Source organism: Ailuropoda melanoleuca, chromosome 14 (genome assembly GCF_002007445.2).
Source record: "Ailuropoda melanoleuca isolate Jingjing chromosome 14, ASM200744v2, whole genome shotgun sequence".
NCBI classification, from domain to species: Eukaryota; Metazoa; Chordata; class Mammalia; order Carnivora; family Ursidae; genus Ailuropoda; species Ailuropoda melanoleuca.
Genome location: NC_048231.1, coordinates 66,696,510 through 66,714,182, shown reverse-complemented (window position 1 = coordinate 66,714,182; position 17,673 = coordinate 66,696,510). Strand labels below are relative to the sequence as shown.

The 17,673-nt window shown below is 41.9% G+C and overlaps 1 protein-coding gene across 1 annotated transcript in view; it reads right to left on the bottom strand.

Moving 5' to 3' along the window:
* MEP1B (meprin A subunit beta) overlaps positions 1-16,245 on the bottom strand; it is a 25,960-nt gene extending 9,715 nt beyond the window's left edge. The window contains exons 1-12 of the mRNA XM_034643004.1: positions 15,949-16,245; positions 15,167-15,300; positions 13,144-13,233; positions 11,558-11,576; positions 10,662-10,712; positions 10,534-10,577; positions 8,801-8,879; positions 4,597-4,714; positions 3,685-3,863; positions 2,857-3,075; positions 1,874-2,026; positions 336-551 (exon numbers count right to left, since the gene is read on the bottom strand). Of these exons, the coding sequence (XP_034498895.1) occupies positions 336-551; positions 1,874-2,026; positions 2,857-3,075; positions 3,685-3,863; positions 4,597-4,714; positions 8,801-8,879; positions 10,534-10,577; positions 10,662-10,712; positions 11,558-11,576; positions 13,144-13,206 (1,141 nt within the window). The 5' untranslated portion in view covers positions 13,207-13,233; positions 15,167-15,300; positions 15,949-16,245. The remainder of the gene's footprint in view (positions 1-335; positions 552-1,873; positions 2,027-2,856; positions 3,076-3,684; positions 3,864-4,596; positions 4,715-8,800; positions 8,880-10,533; positions 10,578-10,661; positions 10,713-11,557; positions 11,577-13,143; positions 13,234-15,166; positions 15,301-15,948) is intronic.
* Between the last annotated feature and the right edge of the window lie 1,428 nt (positions 16,246-17,673).

The window sequence follows — 17,673 nt, the reverse complement described above, 5'->3', positions numbered from 1 at the left end:
GGATCGGTAGGGGAAGAAAGAGATAAAGAACGGGGGGGGGATCAGAAGGGGGAATGAAACATGAGAGACTATGGACTATGAGAAGCAAACTGAAGACTTCAGAGGGGAGGGGGTGGGGGAATGGGATAGACTGGTGATGGGTAGTAAGGAGGGCACGTATTGCATGGTGCACTGGGTGTTATACACAACTAATGAAGCATCAAACTTTGCATTGGAATCCGGGGATGTACTGTATGGTGACTAACTTAATATAATAATAAAATAAAAAAATAAAAAAATAAAGAGTTAAGATTACCTCACTCTGAACCAAGACAATAAGAATGTTGATATCGTACCTTTTATTTCTTCCACAAGCGTTAAAGTACCGGCCACGTTGTCTGCAGAATACTCCCTGGTGTACACGTTCAGTTGGTCGTTTTCACTTCCACTGCTATATAAATAAAACTGCAAGCACTGAAACCCTCGTTTGGGGTATAACGTCCGGCTTTCCAGCATGGCCGTGCCCCCCACGCTTACAGAGCTACTGTTGAAATGCATGAAGAAACCGGAACCTGTTCAGGAAACAAAAGCAGAATTGACAAAGCAGATACGAGGGTTAGGACTGCGTGTCTTGTGGACACACGAGTACGACTTAGTGCCCATGTGTGCAGAGCGCTGTCTGGGCATTAAGTACAGTTGCACGAGCAGGCAGTTGATAAAAGACAGCTTAGGCCACCTTTTCCTTACTATAGCTTTCAAAATCAAAAAAAGGTATCATCTTCTTGGCTTCATCTCTCTCCCTCTCTCTCTCTCACTCTCTCTCTCTCATCTTCTCCCTCCCTCCTTTCCTTCCTCCTTCCTTCTGGCCTGTGAAAGACCACTATCCACTATCCAAATCTGCATTTTAAAAGAAAAGGATATTTTTACTGACATATATTTGACATAGAGCATTGTGTAAATCTGAGGTGTAGGGCATGCTAATTCGGTACATTTATATACTGTAATACGATTGCCACTGTAGCTATAATTAGCAACTTCTAACATGTCACATAATTATCCTTTTTTTGTGGTTGGAATAATTAAGTTCTAGTCTCTCAAGTTTGGTGATTAGAATATAACGTTGCTGTCTATATTCCCAGCATGGTGCATTAGATCTCCAGGGCTTCTTTACAACTCCTCGTAAGTCTGTACCCTTCATATCTGCCTTCCAGCCCCCCGCCCCTCCAAGAAAGAAAGAGAAAAGGAAAAGCACTCTTTGCTGTTAGGGACCCCAACCACTGCCTAGACTGGCTGAGCTGTCATGCAACAAACGGACCCTGTTCTGAAGTGTAGTTTGACATCTTTGTTGCCAGGAATGAACAAATGAATAAAAACGGAGTACTTGGAGCCAAAGAAATGACTGTTTAATTTAAAACAAAATTATGATGGAAAAGGATACTCATCTGAATAAAATAAATAAATGGTACTTTGTCTCTTTATTTTCAGGAGTTTTACAACAGGAGCATGTAATCACAACCAGCTGAAACTCTGAAACTGGCCTTGTGCTGTTCACTGGGAAGTCTCCTGTATCTCGCAAGCTTTGAGAAAACCACCGCACTACCCTGGAGATAAGAGCTCTTCCAGGAGGTACGGTCCCCTCCTGCTGTGGGCACAGACAGGGAGAGGCTTCACAGAGCCCAGCTCTGACTCACAGAAAGAAGAGACGGGTCAGAGAGGAAATGCAAAGAAATGAACCCTGTCCGTATAAGGCATAGGACTGTTTCCTTAGTAGCAACCAAATGCGTTACCATTAAAAATTCTGATAGAACTTAGAGATAAAATCCAAGTCTTCCATAGCAAAGGAAAATGCTGGGGCCACCGAGTGTAAAATCCAGAAGTATCTCACTCCCCTTACCTTTGCACTGGCCCATGCTGGAGTGATCACTCTCTGGCCCCCTGGGAACCTCGGACACCCATTGCCAGTCAGCATTGTCACCTGAACTTTGAATCATACCACACACATTTTCCAGTTCAAAATTGCATGAGTCCATAAAGCTCAGGGAAGTGGCTACAAAAGCAAAACAACAATTATTGGCACTCCTCCAACATGATAATCCCAAGTAATAAAAACTGAGTTTGTCACGGAAGTACTAGGAATACCAGGGTGGCGTTAAAGGGGACACCTCACTGGTTCTGGGGGTAGTGGTTTGAAGATCTCTTGATATCCGCAAAACCAAGGGAGTAATCAACTCTGTGTCTTTGAATAAGATGTCTGCCCCAAGATGTTTTTCTTTCATTATCTAATTTATAGGAACCTGAGTCTACACTCCTCTAGTTATCCAGATTATTAAACTGCAACACAGATGATTTGATCCCATTTGTATCATGGCGCCTCATTAAAAATAATTCACATGGGGCATATTACTCTAGCACCCAATTTGTGTTTAGATCTGAAGGACAGAACTTCTCAGAAGAAAAATGTGGCCTCTAAGCTGTGGATTGGAATTTGTGTGCTCTTATGTTGTTGTTTTTTTTAATATCAAACTTCAACTATAAAACTATAATTATCAGAGGCGCCTGGGTGGCTCAGTCATTGAGCGTCTGCCTTCGGCTCAGGGTGTGATCCCAGGGTCCTAGGATCGAGCCCCACATCGGGCTCCTCTGCTGGGAGCCTGCTTCTTCCTCTCCCACTCCCCCTGCTTGTGTTCCCTCTCTCGCTGACTATCTCTCTCTCTCTGTCAAATAAATAAATAAAATCTTTAAAAAAACTATAATTATCAAACAAGTATCAAACCATCATTTCAGAAAAGCCAACAATGCTCAGGAAAATGGCGCAGCACAAAATTTTTCCTACACACAGAGAGGCACAGAAGGCATTTCAAAGAAGCCGCCACGCACTGCAGTTATACAGTCGATTCAGCTTTAAGAGATCATAGTCGCTGAAATCCATCCGTTGGCCGATCACATCCATGAAGTCGGAGATTCTTGTGACGATTGTTGGCTCTGTTCCATTTTGGAAAGCAGTCTTACTGTAGTGCATTACCGAGCTATAATCATAGGGAACATTCAAGGAGTCTGATACTTGGTCATTGTAGGTGTCAAAATTGTGCTCTCTGCCTAAATGATAAATTTGAGAAGATCTTTAATTATTTGATGCTCACAACATTTAGCTTTACCTTCTTCAAAGTTTCAATCATCTCCCAAGGTTGGACATTAACATTTAGTGTAAGGCTCTAGGAACTGCTAACAGAAAGGTAGATTCTCAAAGGTGGTGTGGAGATAGTCAGGGTCATGGGAAGGTGCTGATGGGAGGGTGGGGGCACCCAAAGTAGATGGAAATGGAGGTAAGAGGACTGGGAGAGGTGTGGTGGAAAGGCACCTGGGAACAACATAGACAGGAGTCATCAGAAGGAACTGATACAGTCGGCAATTTCATGGTTAATGGAACATGTGTGCAAGTTATACAGTTGCAAATACATGTAGGGAAGATGCCTAGTTGTTTCGCATCACACTGACGGGCAATGACTGCAACTTGAAATAGGGGTGATTTTGTGGAAACAATGAGGTGGATCTGATCCTCAAAGCTCATAGAAGCAAAACATCAAGAGCTCGGTTTTTCAATTATTAACAGTTGGCAGGAGAGGGCACATGCTTAGAAACTCAGTTTTTAACAACAACAACAACAACAACAACAACAACAAAAGTAAGAAAACAAAAGAAACGTACCTGACTGAATTCTGTCCCACATTATGCTGACGTAGTCATCCCGGTCAGAGCGAGACTGCTCATGCCAGAATCCCAGTGCGTGGAGGAACTCATGCTGAACCGTGGCAATTCTGTCGCAGTTCTCCCCAATGGAGAGTTCTTGCTTCCCCATGTGCCTGTTTCCCACTGAAGACCAGCACCTTACAGGAGCGTTCACAGGACAGGGGGAGAGGGTGTTCTCATGACGTCTCAAGTAAAATCCCCAGTGCCCGGTCCACTCAGTTACCCACCTAGAAGCTTCGCTCTCGTGTCAGGACAATGGATTTTTCTCATAACCCTGGCGAAGGTATGAGAAACCTTACAGACCAGACGGTATTTGGAGCTCTGGCCCTGGCACCAACTATTACATAGGAACAAGTCCTCCCCCAATCAACCTAGTCCTGATGTTTTCCTGGAAATTTCTAGGTTTTTCACATTGTCCTTGGTATGTGGGTGATCGCTAATAAGGTGTTATAGGTATAGCAACCCCGCGGAATTGCTGAGCTCCGGGCAAATAACACCGTCAGTTGAACTCAAGTAGTAAGTGCAGTTAGGTTAAAACAAATTGAAATACACATGCGTGCACACATACCCACACACGTGTTCTCCTGGAAGAGGGAAAGAAGGAGGATGGAAGCTACAAATGGCTGAAACTCGCTGAGTTGTGGGATGGATGGCGTGTAACCCCACCCTCCCTGTCTTAATATGGTTGCGGGTATGAAAATTTTATTTTCATAGCTAGAGACACTAAATGCTGTTTGTCTTCTACTCTCCAGCAAACAGCTAAGGACGCCCCCCACCCACCTCAAGGTCAGGGCCTAGGGCAACTGCTATGACAAGTCACAGCTGCAACGTTCTCGCTTGAACCCCTAGAAGGCTAGCTCTCCATCTTACCCGCTGCCCTTGAACACTGATATATAGTTAGCTTCTCCAGCCCAAGGCTTGAAGTCAATGCATGTTTTTAGGCGATAGCGTTCAAATGCATTAAGGATAACTCCCTTTGCATTCATTTCTGTTGGAAGAAAACCAACAACAAAAAAACAAGCATATCAAAATTATCACGATTCACCATGGAAACAGGCTATGCAATATATTATTTATCATGAGTCAGTCCCTTCATGAATGTGTAGTGTTTTATTTTTACCAAATTTAGTATTCTTTACAAATTAAGTATGTATCATATGCAAGTATTTTATTGTCCTTCAGATCCCTGATTTTGCCCCATTTTTATTTCTCTAGAAGCTTTAGAGAGTACAGAACAACCGAAAAGACATTTCCTTGCCTCAAAGAACATATACCTTGGATCACAGGCAGCCAGAGTGAACACTCACTGTCACAGGCTTCTTCTGAGAAACTAGAGTGTATATTTAAAGCCCCACAGCAGAGCTTTTAATTTGAGGATGTCGAGACGGGAGAGTCCGTGAATATGCTGGAACTATATGTGAAGTATCTCTATCTGTGTTTATTTCACCTGCTTCTCTTCTGTGTCTGTGTCGTCTATCATCTATGTCAGTCTGTATATCGGCAAAGTCCGCTTCCTGGGGAGACTGTTCATGAGCTTCTTAAGCGAGTTCAGGGCCCACATTAGGGTTAAGAACCGTTACTTCAGGGGAGCCTGGGTGGCTCAGTCAGTTAAGCCTCTGCCTTGGGCTCAGGTCATGACCTCATGATCCTGGGATGGAGCCCTGCTCTGGGCTCCCTGCTCAGCGGGGAGTCTGCTTCTCCCTCTCCCTCTGCTCCTCTCTCTCTCTCTCTTTCTCTGTCTCTGTCAAATAAATAAAATCTTAAAAAAAAAAGAGAGAGAGAGAACCATTACTTCTGAATGAAGAGGGATGCTAACAGGTTGGATAGACACGGAGCTCAAAAAAGTCAGAGGCATGAAAGCCTCTGACAAAGACATTCAGGAAAAGAAGCTCAACTGTTACCCCTTTCAGGGCAGCTGCATCTAACAGCCGGTAACACTTGAAGTGTAAGCGAGAAGACTAAAGCAGAATTTTATATGTTGACAATTTAATATGGTTACTATCCAGTGAACCAGTGAAGGGTTCACTTCACAGCTATTTACTAACCCTTCATAGTTATTTTCTTTTGCTACCTGTAAAAGTGGCCTTGCTTAGTGATTTCCTTGGAGTCATTTGAATGACTGAATGTCATGGTCTGAATTTCAGAAATGGGAGGGACTACTCTTCTCACTTTGAGCATAGAAAGCAAGTTCAATGCTACAATATTAAACAGAGATAAAGTACTTTCTAAATGAGAAAGAATCAAAATCATAGAATTAAAAAATGACCTATAAAAATTTGAAATTTAATTATGTTATAAAACTAGTAGAAAATGATGCTGTAATATTAAGTTAAAAAAGCAGATCAAAAAATTTAAACAGGGACCCAGCTGGCTCAATTGGTAGAGCACGTGACTCTTAACCTCAGGGCTGTGAGTTCAGCCCCACACTGGGGGTAGAGCTTACTTTAAAATAAACAAATAAATAAATAGAATTAAAAATGGAACAATTTTAAAAACTTTAAAACACTATGGTTATACTCACGTAAAAGTGTACACAGTTTGGACGATAAGATTTGGACTAAATTTTTTACCTAACATGTTTGATTTATATACATGTATCAATTTATTTTTCTGTTTTTATTTTTTAATTTTTTCTTGGCTTTTTCTATCTACGCTTGGTTTTTCATTTATGTTTCTGGCCAGTGAGGGCTGGCCAGATAACTTCTATCAGATCCTCCCTCTATATCAATTCTAGAAAGTTCTCCTCCTGAGCTGAATTCTGATCTTGGCCATCTTCTCCCTCAGTACAATCTTCTTGGGCCACTCAATAAGATCCAATTATCTAAGGAGCACCTGTTATATGCAGGGCATTGTGGGAGGTGCTCATCCATACCCGTGGCTTCAACCATCTCCCACAGCCTAATAACACCCAAATGCCTCTCTATCTTTAATGACAAGGCCATACACTGATTTATATGATCTCCCCACCACAGTGGGCCTGATACATTTCAAACTCTGCATGCCAAATGTTAATTTCCACTACACTTCTCTATTCTACCCTCTTCAAGACATATTCCCTATTCTTGATACAGGCACTACCATCCATCCGGTTGCCTAAGACTGAATCCTGGGCACCAAGAACTCTTTACCTAGACCCACCTTCTTCTTGACCTCTTGCAGTCAATCACCAAATTTAACGACTGTCTCCTAGGTCTCCCTTAGAATTGTCCATTCTCGCCTATCCTCAGTGAGAGAGGCTTGGTTCAGAAACTCTCAGTCTTTCCCTGAATTTCTTCTATACTCTCCTCATTGATCTCCTTACTTCCTTTTTGCCCCACTGACGATCTATCTTCTACACGACAACTAGTACGATCACAATCTCACATCCACATGAAAGCCATGGGAGGCTCCCCACCCGTAGGCACACCAAGTTACTTAACAGGGGAAAGACTCAAGTCTTTCCAATCTACATCCTGCCTACCTGTTCAACCTCATTAACTCCCCACTTCCAATCTAAATTCCAGTTAAGGGTTTTCTCCTTTCCTCATGCCTTCACACGTAGTGATCCATGTGCCCAGAGTGCCCTTCCCTTGCCATCAGAGGGAGTCCTGGCCCACATGATGCCTTTCCGCAAATTACAAAGAACTTCATCTGGGCAGATGTGGCCAGTGTTACTTAGCAGGTGATAAATAGCACTCATGCAAAGTAACAAATGCCTCTTGATGCACAAAATGCAAACTTGACTTCAGTCCAACTATCCCCCCTGCCCCGCAGGCACCTATGTGTTGTGTACAACTTGCATAATTTTCATGGCAGCCTTGCCACACAGTGTCAGCTTCTTCCTGATGCATATGCCTTTATACCTAGGTTGAGTTCAATGCCCCTCCAATGTGCTCCCATAGCTTTTGAATATATATATCATTAAGCAAAATGTTTATTCCATTCTATTATAATTAACTTTTGGCATATCTGAATCTCCACTAAAATGTATGAACTTTAAGAAAAGTTTCCCAAAAAGCAGTTCCCAAAGTGATTCTGGTAACTGGCACCGTAAGTAAAATGAGGACCATGTTTAGAGTTTTCCATTACAATTGAATTTCTTCTACAGGAAAGCTGTCCTTCTTTTTGGATTAGAGTCTTCTGACTTTTTAGTATTGAAATATTCTTTATTTTGAGGGGGGAAAAGATGGCGGAGGAGTAGGGGACCCTTTTTTCAGCTGGTCCCCTGACTCGAGCTTGATATCTACCAGATCATCCTGAAATATTCTTTATTTTATGAAAAGATGATGATAAAGATAGTGGGTTCTTGTCATTCCTGACTTGGCAAAATAAAATGTTGGTAAAACAATGCCAGGTCCTGAAGTTTTCTTTGTTTGTTTCATGTTTTTTAACTCACATGTAAAATCTGAACATATGAACAACCACTGCTTTCAAATAAAAACTAGCTCCCTGATCTTTATGTCCTCAGTACACAATACAGTGTAGGTTCTCCTTAAATGTTGGTTGCATTAATCCCTTTCTCGGTCAGAATTCAGCAAATATTTCAGACAAAATCATTTTAAGTTCTTTTCATTGTTCATTTTGCTTATTTTATAAGTAAATGTCCATGGCCCCATAAAGCAACAAACAAACCCTTAAAGACCAGACGAGCCTACCATTGAAAATCCTGTGACTATAGGGCAGCTGGGAGGGTCAGTCGGTTGGGTATCTATCTTCAGCCCAGGTCATGATCCCAGGGTCCTGGGATCAAGCCCCACATCAGGATCCCTGCTCAATGAGGAGCCTGCTTCTCTCGCTCCCTCAGCCTGCCACTTCCCTTGCTTGTGCTCTCTCTCTCTCTCTCTCTCTCTCTGTGTCAAATGAATGGATAAAATCTTTAGGAAAGAGAGAAGAAAGGAAAGAAAGAAAGAAAAGAAAGAAAGAAAGAAAGAAAGAAAGAAAGAAAGAGAAAGAAAGAAAGAAAGAAGAAAGAAAGAAAGAAGAAAGAAAGAAAGAAGGAAGGAAGGAAGGAAGGAAGGAAGAAGGGAAGGATGAACTGTGATTATATTCTGTCAGGAACATATATCAGTTACAGATACTCCAAGTTTATACTAACCCAAGCTATTGTCTAGAACATACGGAATAGTATGAGGCCATCTGTATTCTTCTCCAATGATAGAATTTCTTTCTTGTACCTGTCAACAATAAATGTGAAGGGCTAATTCAATGAATCAGGCAAAAACTTAGGAAACAATGAATAGTTAATCTAGAAATAAATGAAATTTAAAATGGAAGAAAATAAGTAAGTTTAAGCAGGATACATTTAATAGTAGTGGGGGGTTGGTCTGGTTCTGAGGTGGGAATAACACTTGGTATGTTCTAATCTGTTTTGAGGCCAGTAGCCTAGTGAATTAGGAGAGAAAAAAGATAAAAGAGAAGGAGAGGAGATGGAAGGACAGATAGGCAGGAGTTAAATTATGCAGGTGTTGAAGGCTGCAGGTAAATTTGTATATTATTCTACATGCAGTAGGAAGCTGTTGAATAGTTTTGTTGTTCTTTTAAAAAAGATATTATCTATTTATTTGAGATAGAAAAGGAGAGGGGGAGCAGAGGGAGAAGGAGAAGCAGGCTCCCCACTGAGTAGACAGGGAAGTCAGGATCATGACCTGAGCTGAAGGCAGACGCTTAACCGTCTGAGCCACCCTGTTGAAGAGTTTTAAGCCAGGAAGTGAAACGGTGTCATTGTCTGTTTAAAAGACCACTTTGCTGTTGGGGGAGGATAGGGGGTGGGGACAGGGACAGAGTAGAAAAGATTATAGGGGAGCAATATTTGAAATAGACAATTTAGGAGAACATTGGGTTATTTGGGGCATGCGTTGCAGATAGAAATGACAGAACTTGCTAATGGATCAGATGGCGGGGTGAGAGAAAGGGCAGAAGCAGAGGTGACTCTAGGAGTTTTTACTTATTCAGGGCAGTAGGGGGATGACTGCTAAGAGAGAAGATCTGGGAGGAGCAGTTTGCATGAAAAATCCGAGTTCAGTTTAGGACACCTTATATTTGAGGCACCTCGTAGACGTGGAAATGGAACCGACAAATTGGCACCTGGATAGACCAGTCCAGCGTGCAACGGAAGGAATGGATGAGAGCCACGCATTTGAACTCAGCAGCATAAAGACGACATGTCAAGGCTGGGCACAAGGTGAGATGGAGAAGGAGAGTACAGATAGAAGAGACCAGGACAAACCGTTCGATACCACAGCTCTGCTTCTTGAAGTTCCCAGTGGGAGGTTGACTTAAACTATCTGTAAGGTACCGACGTGCGTCTGTGCACCATGTACTCTTAAGGCATAGATTTGGGAGGGTCTGTACTTGGCAACGCTATCTTTAGCTGTCAGGATAGAAGTCCCAAAATCTATCTTTTATGGTAAAAAGTGGAGATTCATTGATGATGTTTACAAATTCAGTTTAATTTTGCTTCAACTAGATTAAATCAGTGAGGTTCTATTTAAAAATGAAAACATCATATTGTTCCAATAATGAAAATCCATCAGAGCAACAAGACCAAGGCATACATGGTGCGTGATGGTGGCTTTGACCACACAGAAATCTGAGGAATGGGTGATGAAGGCATGATAATATACAAATTTACCTGCAGCCTTCAACACCTGCATAATTTAACTCCTGCATGATATAATGTATTCATTAAATAAGTCTGTCACCGTGACTCTGCACCCTTAGAGATAGTTGGGCTTCACAAAGCCCATGCTGGCCAACTGTTCTCAGATACTCTGTATTTTGGTTTGCAATAATTAACAGAAGATTCTTCCTTGCTTTGTTTCAACTCACCCCATCAAGTCTGATGTCTCCCTCAAAAAGGTCCAGTCCCAAATCTGAGAGGGAAGATAAAAATTCATGTTAGCAAACTGGATTCAAACTCTCCACTTAATAAAAAATATTTTTAAAAATTCACGGACCTTCATTGATATCAAATATATCTTGATCGATTCCACCATCTACATCTTTAACTAAAGGAACAAAGAAAAACACATTAAACATTATGTTTATGAAAGAAGACAATCTTCATCAATTACCAAATTAAACGTAAGTAAGGCTCTTCTGCCTCAGGTAAGTGACTACTAGGTTCTGATTCAATATACATTGATTGATTGATTGATTGATTGATTAACTGAGAACCTCCCATGAGCCATGCCTGGGACTATGGGGTTTTTGTGTATATGTTCTTATCCTATCCATATCCCTTGAACGTCAGATGACTTCCAGAATAAGTAATTGGTCACTCTGTATAATATTAAACTTAATTTTGAAGACTAGACTAGATGATTAGATTAAATTGAAAGCAAATGTTTAAAGTTGGTCAAACCAGTGCGATCTGCCCCATCTATCCCTTGCTAGTAACATACCTTGGAACTCTCAAGCAAAATTCCTAATTTAAATTTGAATTACCTTTTTAAGTTGCAAAGGAGTGGATAATATAGCCAAATCTCGAAGTGTATAACAAAATAGGATGGACATCAGGTCTATCGGAGTTTATACAAAATAGCAAAAGTAACAATAGCAAGATTTGATGGGATGTTTTGGGTCAATCACTGTGTTTGGACTTTCCTATATCACCATTTCTTTTTCTGCTGGGTATGTGGAGTCCTACAGCAGAAACAATAAAACTTTCCTCAAGAAATCAAAAGAAGGAAGTGTTCGATTAAAGTTCAAAGCAATTATAAAATTATGCATATGCAATTATGCATTGTGCTTGGCATTAAATTTGTCCCTAAGTTCTTCTGTTTTGTTGTTCTGTTATCCATGTAAATTTCTTTTACTATAACTTAAGAGCAAAAACTCAAAACAGACTCACCAAAGTTTTCTCGAGTTGGCTGAGAAACAAACACATAAAAAAAGACATTATTATGATGCCCATGGCATAAATGATCTTCTCAGTTCCAATTTATATCTAGCAATTTGTGGGGGGGTTTTAATTAATATTATGGATTACTTTCTGGCTTATATCCAAGACATCTAGTCTAGTCTGGAGTCTAAAATAACTTTTTGACCAAAGGGTCTTCTTATTTCATATAAAAAAATGAAACTGGCTGTTATATGAATTTGAAGGTGAAAGAAACAAGAAACCAGCTTCACAGATTGAAAAGAAGGCAAAACATAAGACTCCAGACCTCAGATAAGCATTCACCTTAAACATGGTTCTCTAAAGGATTCATGGAGCAATGTTTGAAAAACCTATAATTTATCCCCATTGTTGAAATATTATTGTAATTTGTAAAAATCCCTTCTAAAGAAATTTTATTGAAGACCTCATTAATCATGTTTTTTTTCACATTTTTCTCAAGACTCTGCTTTCAAAGACAGTACCAAATATTTAAGAAAAAAATCAATGGGTGTACTTACCAATTAAAAAAAAAACTTAAAAAAAACCCCAAACTTCTGAAAATAGGTTCTACAAGTGATCAAATGAAAAACCCAGAATACATGCCCAATAGAAAAACTTAAGTAAACCTGAGAAATGTCTTAGTGAAGTCTAGTGAAAAAGCTCGTGGGACTGACAGGCAGTAGGTCTGAGTTATACCCAACTCATAGCAGGTCAGTTCACCCTCCTGAAACCCAGACTATCTGTGAAACAGGTTAACATGGCTTACGTATCCAATTATAGAATCCTATGGACTGTTCTGCAAGCAATGGAAATGAACTGATTGGGTAGTTTACCCTTCTTTTTGGTATTAAGAAGTGCCTTATCTGTCTTACACCTTGGCCACACAAGGCACGCTTTCAGAGGAATACCAGTGCACCCACTGGTAATGTATTTGTGCGTAACTGCAATTTTAATGTGTATTAAATGGTACTCTTGTTATCAATGCTGTAGATCCCATTTACAGGATATCAACTCAATATAATAAATTATTTTTAAATCACAACTAAAGTTTTTTCCCCTAGGCATTTGAAACTTCATTTAAAACCCTGAGTTGGTCTGTGGTACAAACTACCTGTCACTGTCGCAAGATTGGTCGAAACTGACAAAGAAACAGATGAGAAACCCCCATGCTACAAAACTGTAAGGGTTTGCTTTGCCTGTGACATTCATCATTCACTCCATTCGTGGCTCACGTTACCGCAACAGCAATATGCATTTCACTCAGCAGTAAAAAAGGAATGGTTGTCAAATTTCACATTTTCCATGTTATCAAAAGAAAATGTTACATAAAAATGAAACTAAAAGAAATATATAACTTTATGTCAATGTCCCTGAGTCTTTCTCTCTGGTGGTGGGGGGGGGACTGTTTCTCACTCCCTATGACCCTTCTTGTCCCTGCTGGCCCCAAAGTAACACTCATTTCATTAACGTTTTGAAATTCCTAAAAAACAAGAAATGAACAAACAGGCAATCAGCCCCCAACTTTTCTAATCGTTTTCCAAACGTTGTTTCCTTACCAAGCCAGGAACCTCGAGGAGAACGGCAGAGAACAGAAACCAAAGCAGGCACCGCGAATCCATGTTATCACTTCCAGTTGGAACCACAAGCTATGAAAGTTAGAATAGCATTTAGTTCTTAAAAGGCAAACATCATAACTTGTAGCCTTTGATCTCGATGATCCATCTTGCAGGTCAGCTCGCTGTGGTAGCAGTACCTGTAATCAAAGAGTTAAAGTCCAGTATCCCGGAGCACAGCCCTGCAGAGTTGGCTTTTTTTTTTTTTTCGTGTCAACATTCAGTATCCAAGTGCCTGGCTGACACCTGTTAATGAAATAAGTTCTCTACTATGTACATACTTGCCCCCAGGATTACTAGGGCCCACTCGAGCAAAAGAAAATATCAAATTAATTTTTAATCTCAATGTTTCCACCAGTAACATTTTTTAAAAGATTTTATTTATTTATTTGAAAGAGAGAAACAGAGAGCACGAGCACGAGCACGAGCAGGGAGGGGTGGGGGGGCACAGGCAGAGGCAGCAGGAGAAGCAGGGTCCCTGCTGAGCAGAGAGCCCAAGGCGGGACTCCATCCCAGGACTCAGATCACGACCTGAACTGAAGGCAGATGCTTCACCGACTGAGCCACCCAGGCACCCCTCAGACAGTAACACTTGTGAGGCTCCTTCTGCTCGTCTAACCCTGCCCTGCTTTCATATATCCAGTTACGTCTATGGCTTTTTATCATTCGTTCCTTTAATACAAAATTCATTGAGTTATAAAATCCACTTATGTGCTAGAAATCTGACGTATTTGCTAATTAGATATAAAGTAGCAAAATAGTGTATCTCGCTCCTGAAAATTCCCATCAAGCAAGCTCAAGGGGTAGGGTAACAGGCTAGGATTGGTCACCTGTTTCCTGATAAACTAATGTTCCCAACCCATCTCTCCATTCTTTCTCTTTCCTTCTTTTCTTGGGATAACTTCTCCTTAAAGACAACTTACTCTCTGTGTTCCCACGATTCCCTTCTCAACTTAAGCGTGATGCAGTATTCTGTTTTTGAGACACCTGTGCTTCAACATATTCTTCCCCACTCAGGATTGGTCTTTGCCCCACTTTGCGCTAATAGAAAGGATATGGAAAGACACGTGGTATAGACAAAGGACTTGGGAGGATGCTCTTTGTGCATTCAAGCAAGTCGTTCCCACCCTCTGAGGCTAGAATAAGTGTTCAAAGGGAAAGTTAAAAATGGTACGTAGGATCAATTCCTCACTGGCTCCCTGGGACCCTGCAGACAGTTTGTGGGATGCAAAATCGAACGGGCTTGTCTCCTGGCTAGACCTACAAGGAGCCACGAACACTCTACAAAAGAAAGCATGTCTTCAGAGGAAGAGAATCACTCCTTGGAGATAAGAGTGTCACAGCAGTATCAGAGAAAGCCAGCAGGCCATGTGGAAAAGAATAAGACTGTCTCCATAGTGGGCTGCATAGAAGGACAGCCAAAGACCAGACAGAGGGATGGACATCTCAGCTGATATCTGTGAGGACAGATGCCATTGGGACCAGATGGGGCCATGGGCTATTAAGTTTAGGCACAAGCCTAAGGGTAAAAGATGGGAATCCTCAATTGACTGCAATTAAATTTCTCCCACTTCTTTGGATGCGGACCCAAACTAATAATTACAGTTACAGAAAAATAAAGACATTTATTTTGCCCATCTGCTTTTGCGAGCTACGTGTAGCTGAGACCCCTGGCCGCAAGCTAAGTGTAGGAACAGACAGCTCACATGTGAAGTTAGGAAATCGAAAGCAGGGAGGTAGGATGCAGTCATTCCTGGAACTGCTGTGGTCTGTCTTGAACTCCCCCTAACACACATATGGACAACCTCGCTAGGAATCTCATGGACAGGCATGGGGGTATGGCTGAAATCCAACTCCGGAAATGTGTTTTGACTACTATTAATGGATATCTTTTACATTTCATTCTTGCTGGAATTGTCAATAAAGCTCTTAGATGCAGAAACCACACTGGGTTGGTCTAACGTACCTCCAGCTCCTCTCACTTGTACCCAGGAAACTGTGTCCGCCTCTGGTTGTTGGTCCTCTTCTGGTCTTCATTTCTCCCAGGGGGTATCATGAATGGTGCTTAAGATTCTGGCCTCACAGATTCTCTGAGAGCTCCTGGAATCATCGGAAAAGGATATTTCTCTCAGGAATGTGATTCTCAAAATCCCCATGGAATACAAGAAAATTCTAGACCTGAGGGTGGCAAATCCTGAATATGAAAAGCTTTCTAGAGGAAAAGTACAGAGATTGCAACACAAGATCCCAAAGGCTTCCTGTCTCTCATAACGCCTGTTTCCTTCACCCAGTTCTTCATCCAAAAACAGCAAAAAAAGTTTTTTGTGAGTTATTTCCTGCATCTCCCAATGGTAGCTCTTTATGAAATCTTATCAACACATCTATAACATATTAGGGAGGTGCATATATTAGGGAGGTGCATATATTTGAATTTAAATGAAATTAAATGGGTCTAGGAAAAAAGAAGAGAATGGGGAGTGTGGTGACCAAAGGAGTCCCCAGGCCACTGGGAGAACACAAATTCATTAGGGGCCCAGCCAATTAAAAAGCAGAAGAGCTCATAAGACATCTGTACCCCCGGGACTGAGCAGAAAAAATCACATCCTTCTAAGTCCCTCCCCAGCTACCATCTCTCACCCCATTTTTCCAAATTGTGGTATGTTACTGCATTAGTCAGGGTTCTTCAGAGAAGCAGAACCAATAGGATCTGTATATAGATAGAGAAATTCATTTAAGGAATTGGCTCACATAATTTTGGAAGCCGTCAAGTCCGAAATCTGCAGGGCGGGCTGGCGGGCTGGAGACCAAGAGCAAAGGTGATGCGGCAGCTTGAGTCCAAAGGCAGTCTGCTGACGGAATCGTGTCTTCTGGAAACTCTGGTCTTTGTCTCTTAAGGCCTTCAACTTCTCACATGAGGCCCACCCACATAAATAAAGGAAATCTGCTTTAAATGTTAACTGAGTTAAATGTTAGCATCATCGAGAAAATATCTTCACAGTGACATTTAGACTAATATTTGTCCAAATCTCTGGATACTGTGGCCTCGTCAAGCTGATACAGAAAAAGGAACCATCACTTACTTTTTTGCTTCTCTTTTATTTGCCAGACTCTTCACCATCACCTGTTTATGGGATAGCTATTGGTTGCACTAAAGATGACTGTTATTGCCATTTAATACAATTGGCTCAACTGTCAGCCACACCCTTGGCTGAAGACAAAGATGCTATGTAATACATTTCGTGGCGAGCGTGAATAACAATACAGTCATGTCTGTAATGCTAGGAAATCATCAAAGGACCAGGAGTGACCCTTCAGATTTCACAAAGCCAGTTAGACTGAGGCAGCGAGAAACAATTTTATTCCTACACAGCACGATCCTACTTTAAATCCCTGGACGGGGGGTGGGGGGGTTGTTGTTTGTTTTAAGTCATTTTTATACCCGTTGTGGGGCTTGAATTCACAACCCTAAGATCAAGAGTTACGTGTTCTACCGACTGAGCCAGGCAGGCCCCCCTGTGGACTGGCTTTATCCAGGGGGCTCTTCCGCTGGAGCCAGCCCACAGACAGTGGTTGGGGTGGGGGCGGGAACTGCGGCAGGATGACAAGCTAACCACTTCCTCCCACCACTACAAAGGGCTCACCAGATGGCCTGAGAAGTGTGGCAACCTCTAGCTCAGCTGGCTTAGTGCCATTAGAAATTCACCCCAAGCTAGGACAGGTCTAGAATGGGCGTCCATTGGCTCTGCGAGGCAAACAGGGACCTGCAAGGTTGCCCCTAAATTCATATCTGTATGTCTGTTTCACTGGACTGCTCAAGAACTCTAACTCCCTCAGACTCACGTCTAGATCTTCGCCCACACCTCAGGACTGCAAACACTTGCAAGAAGGGATCCCTCGCTTTTTCTGTGCTTTGGTCGCACTTAAATGTGGCACTCATTGCCCAGGATTATAGTTCTTTCTTTATAAATCAGCCTCTCCTCTAAGTGACCACCTAGAAGCAGTCTCACTGAACTGGCAACTCCAGTACTCACACTTAACAGGCACTTGGTACACGTGCGTGGAAAGACATGGACGGGACTATTGAAAATCAGTGTCTGTCTATGAACGGTTTTTATAGCCTACTTCGTCACCGTCAGGCTCATAAAAAACTTTTGTTGGCAGAGAGGCCAGTGAAATCACCCCATGTTTTCATCCTGCCTATTTCTGTCCAACAAGAATACAGGTATCCCTCGCTTTTTGAAAGTTTCCTTTACACCACTTCATTTACATAAAAGCCCGACATGCGTACCTGTTTTCACTAACCGAAAGAAATCCAAAGAGACCTTTGCTTTTATGAAAAGAGGTGAAAAGCAAAAACAGCACCCAGTGTTTGTTTCGCAGCGAGGCTTACAGAAGCAGCGTCCCCCCAGAGCAGCCAGGGTGGCCCCGCCAAGCTCCTGCCCCAGGAACTGCCCTCCGCGTCTCCGCAGCCAG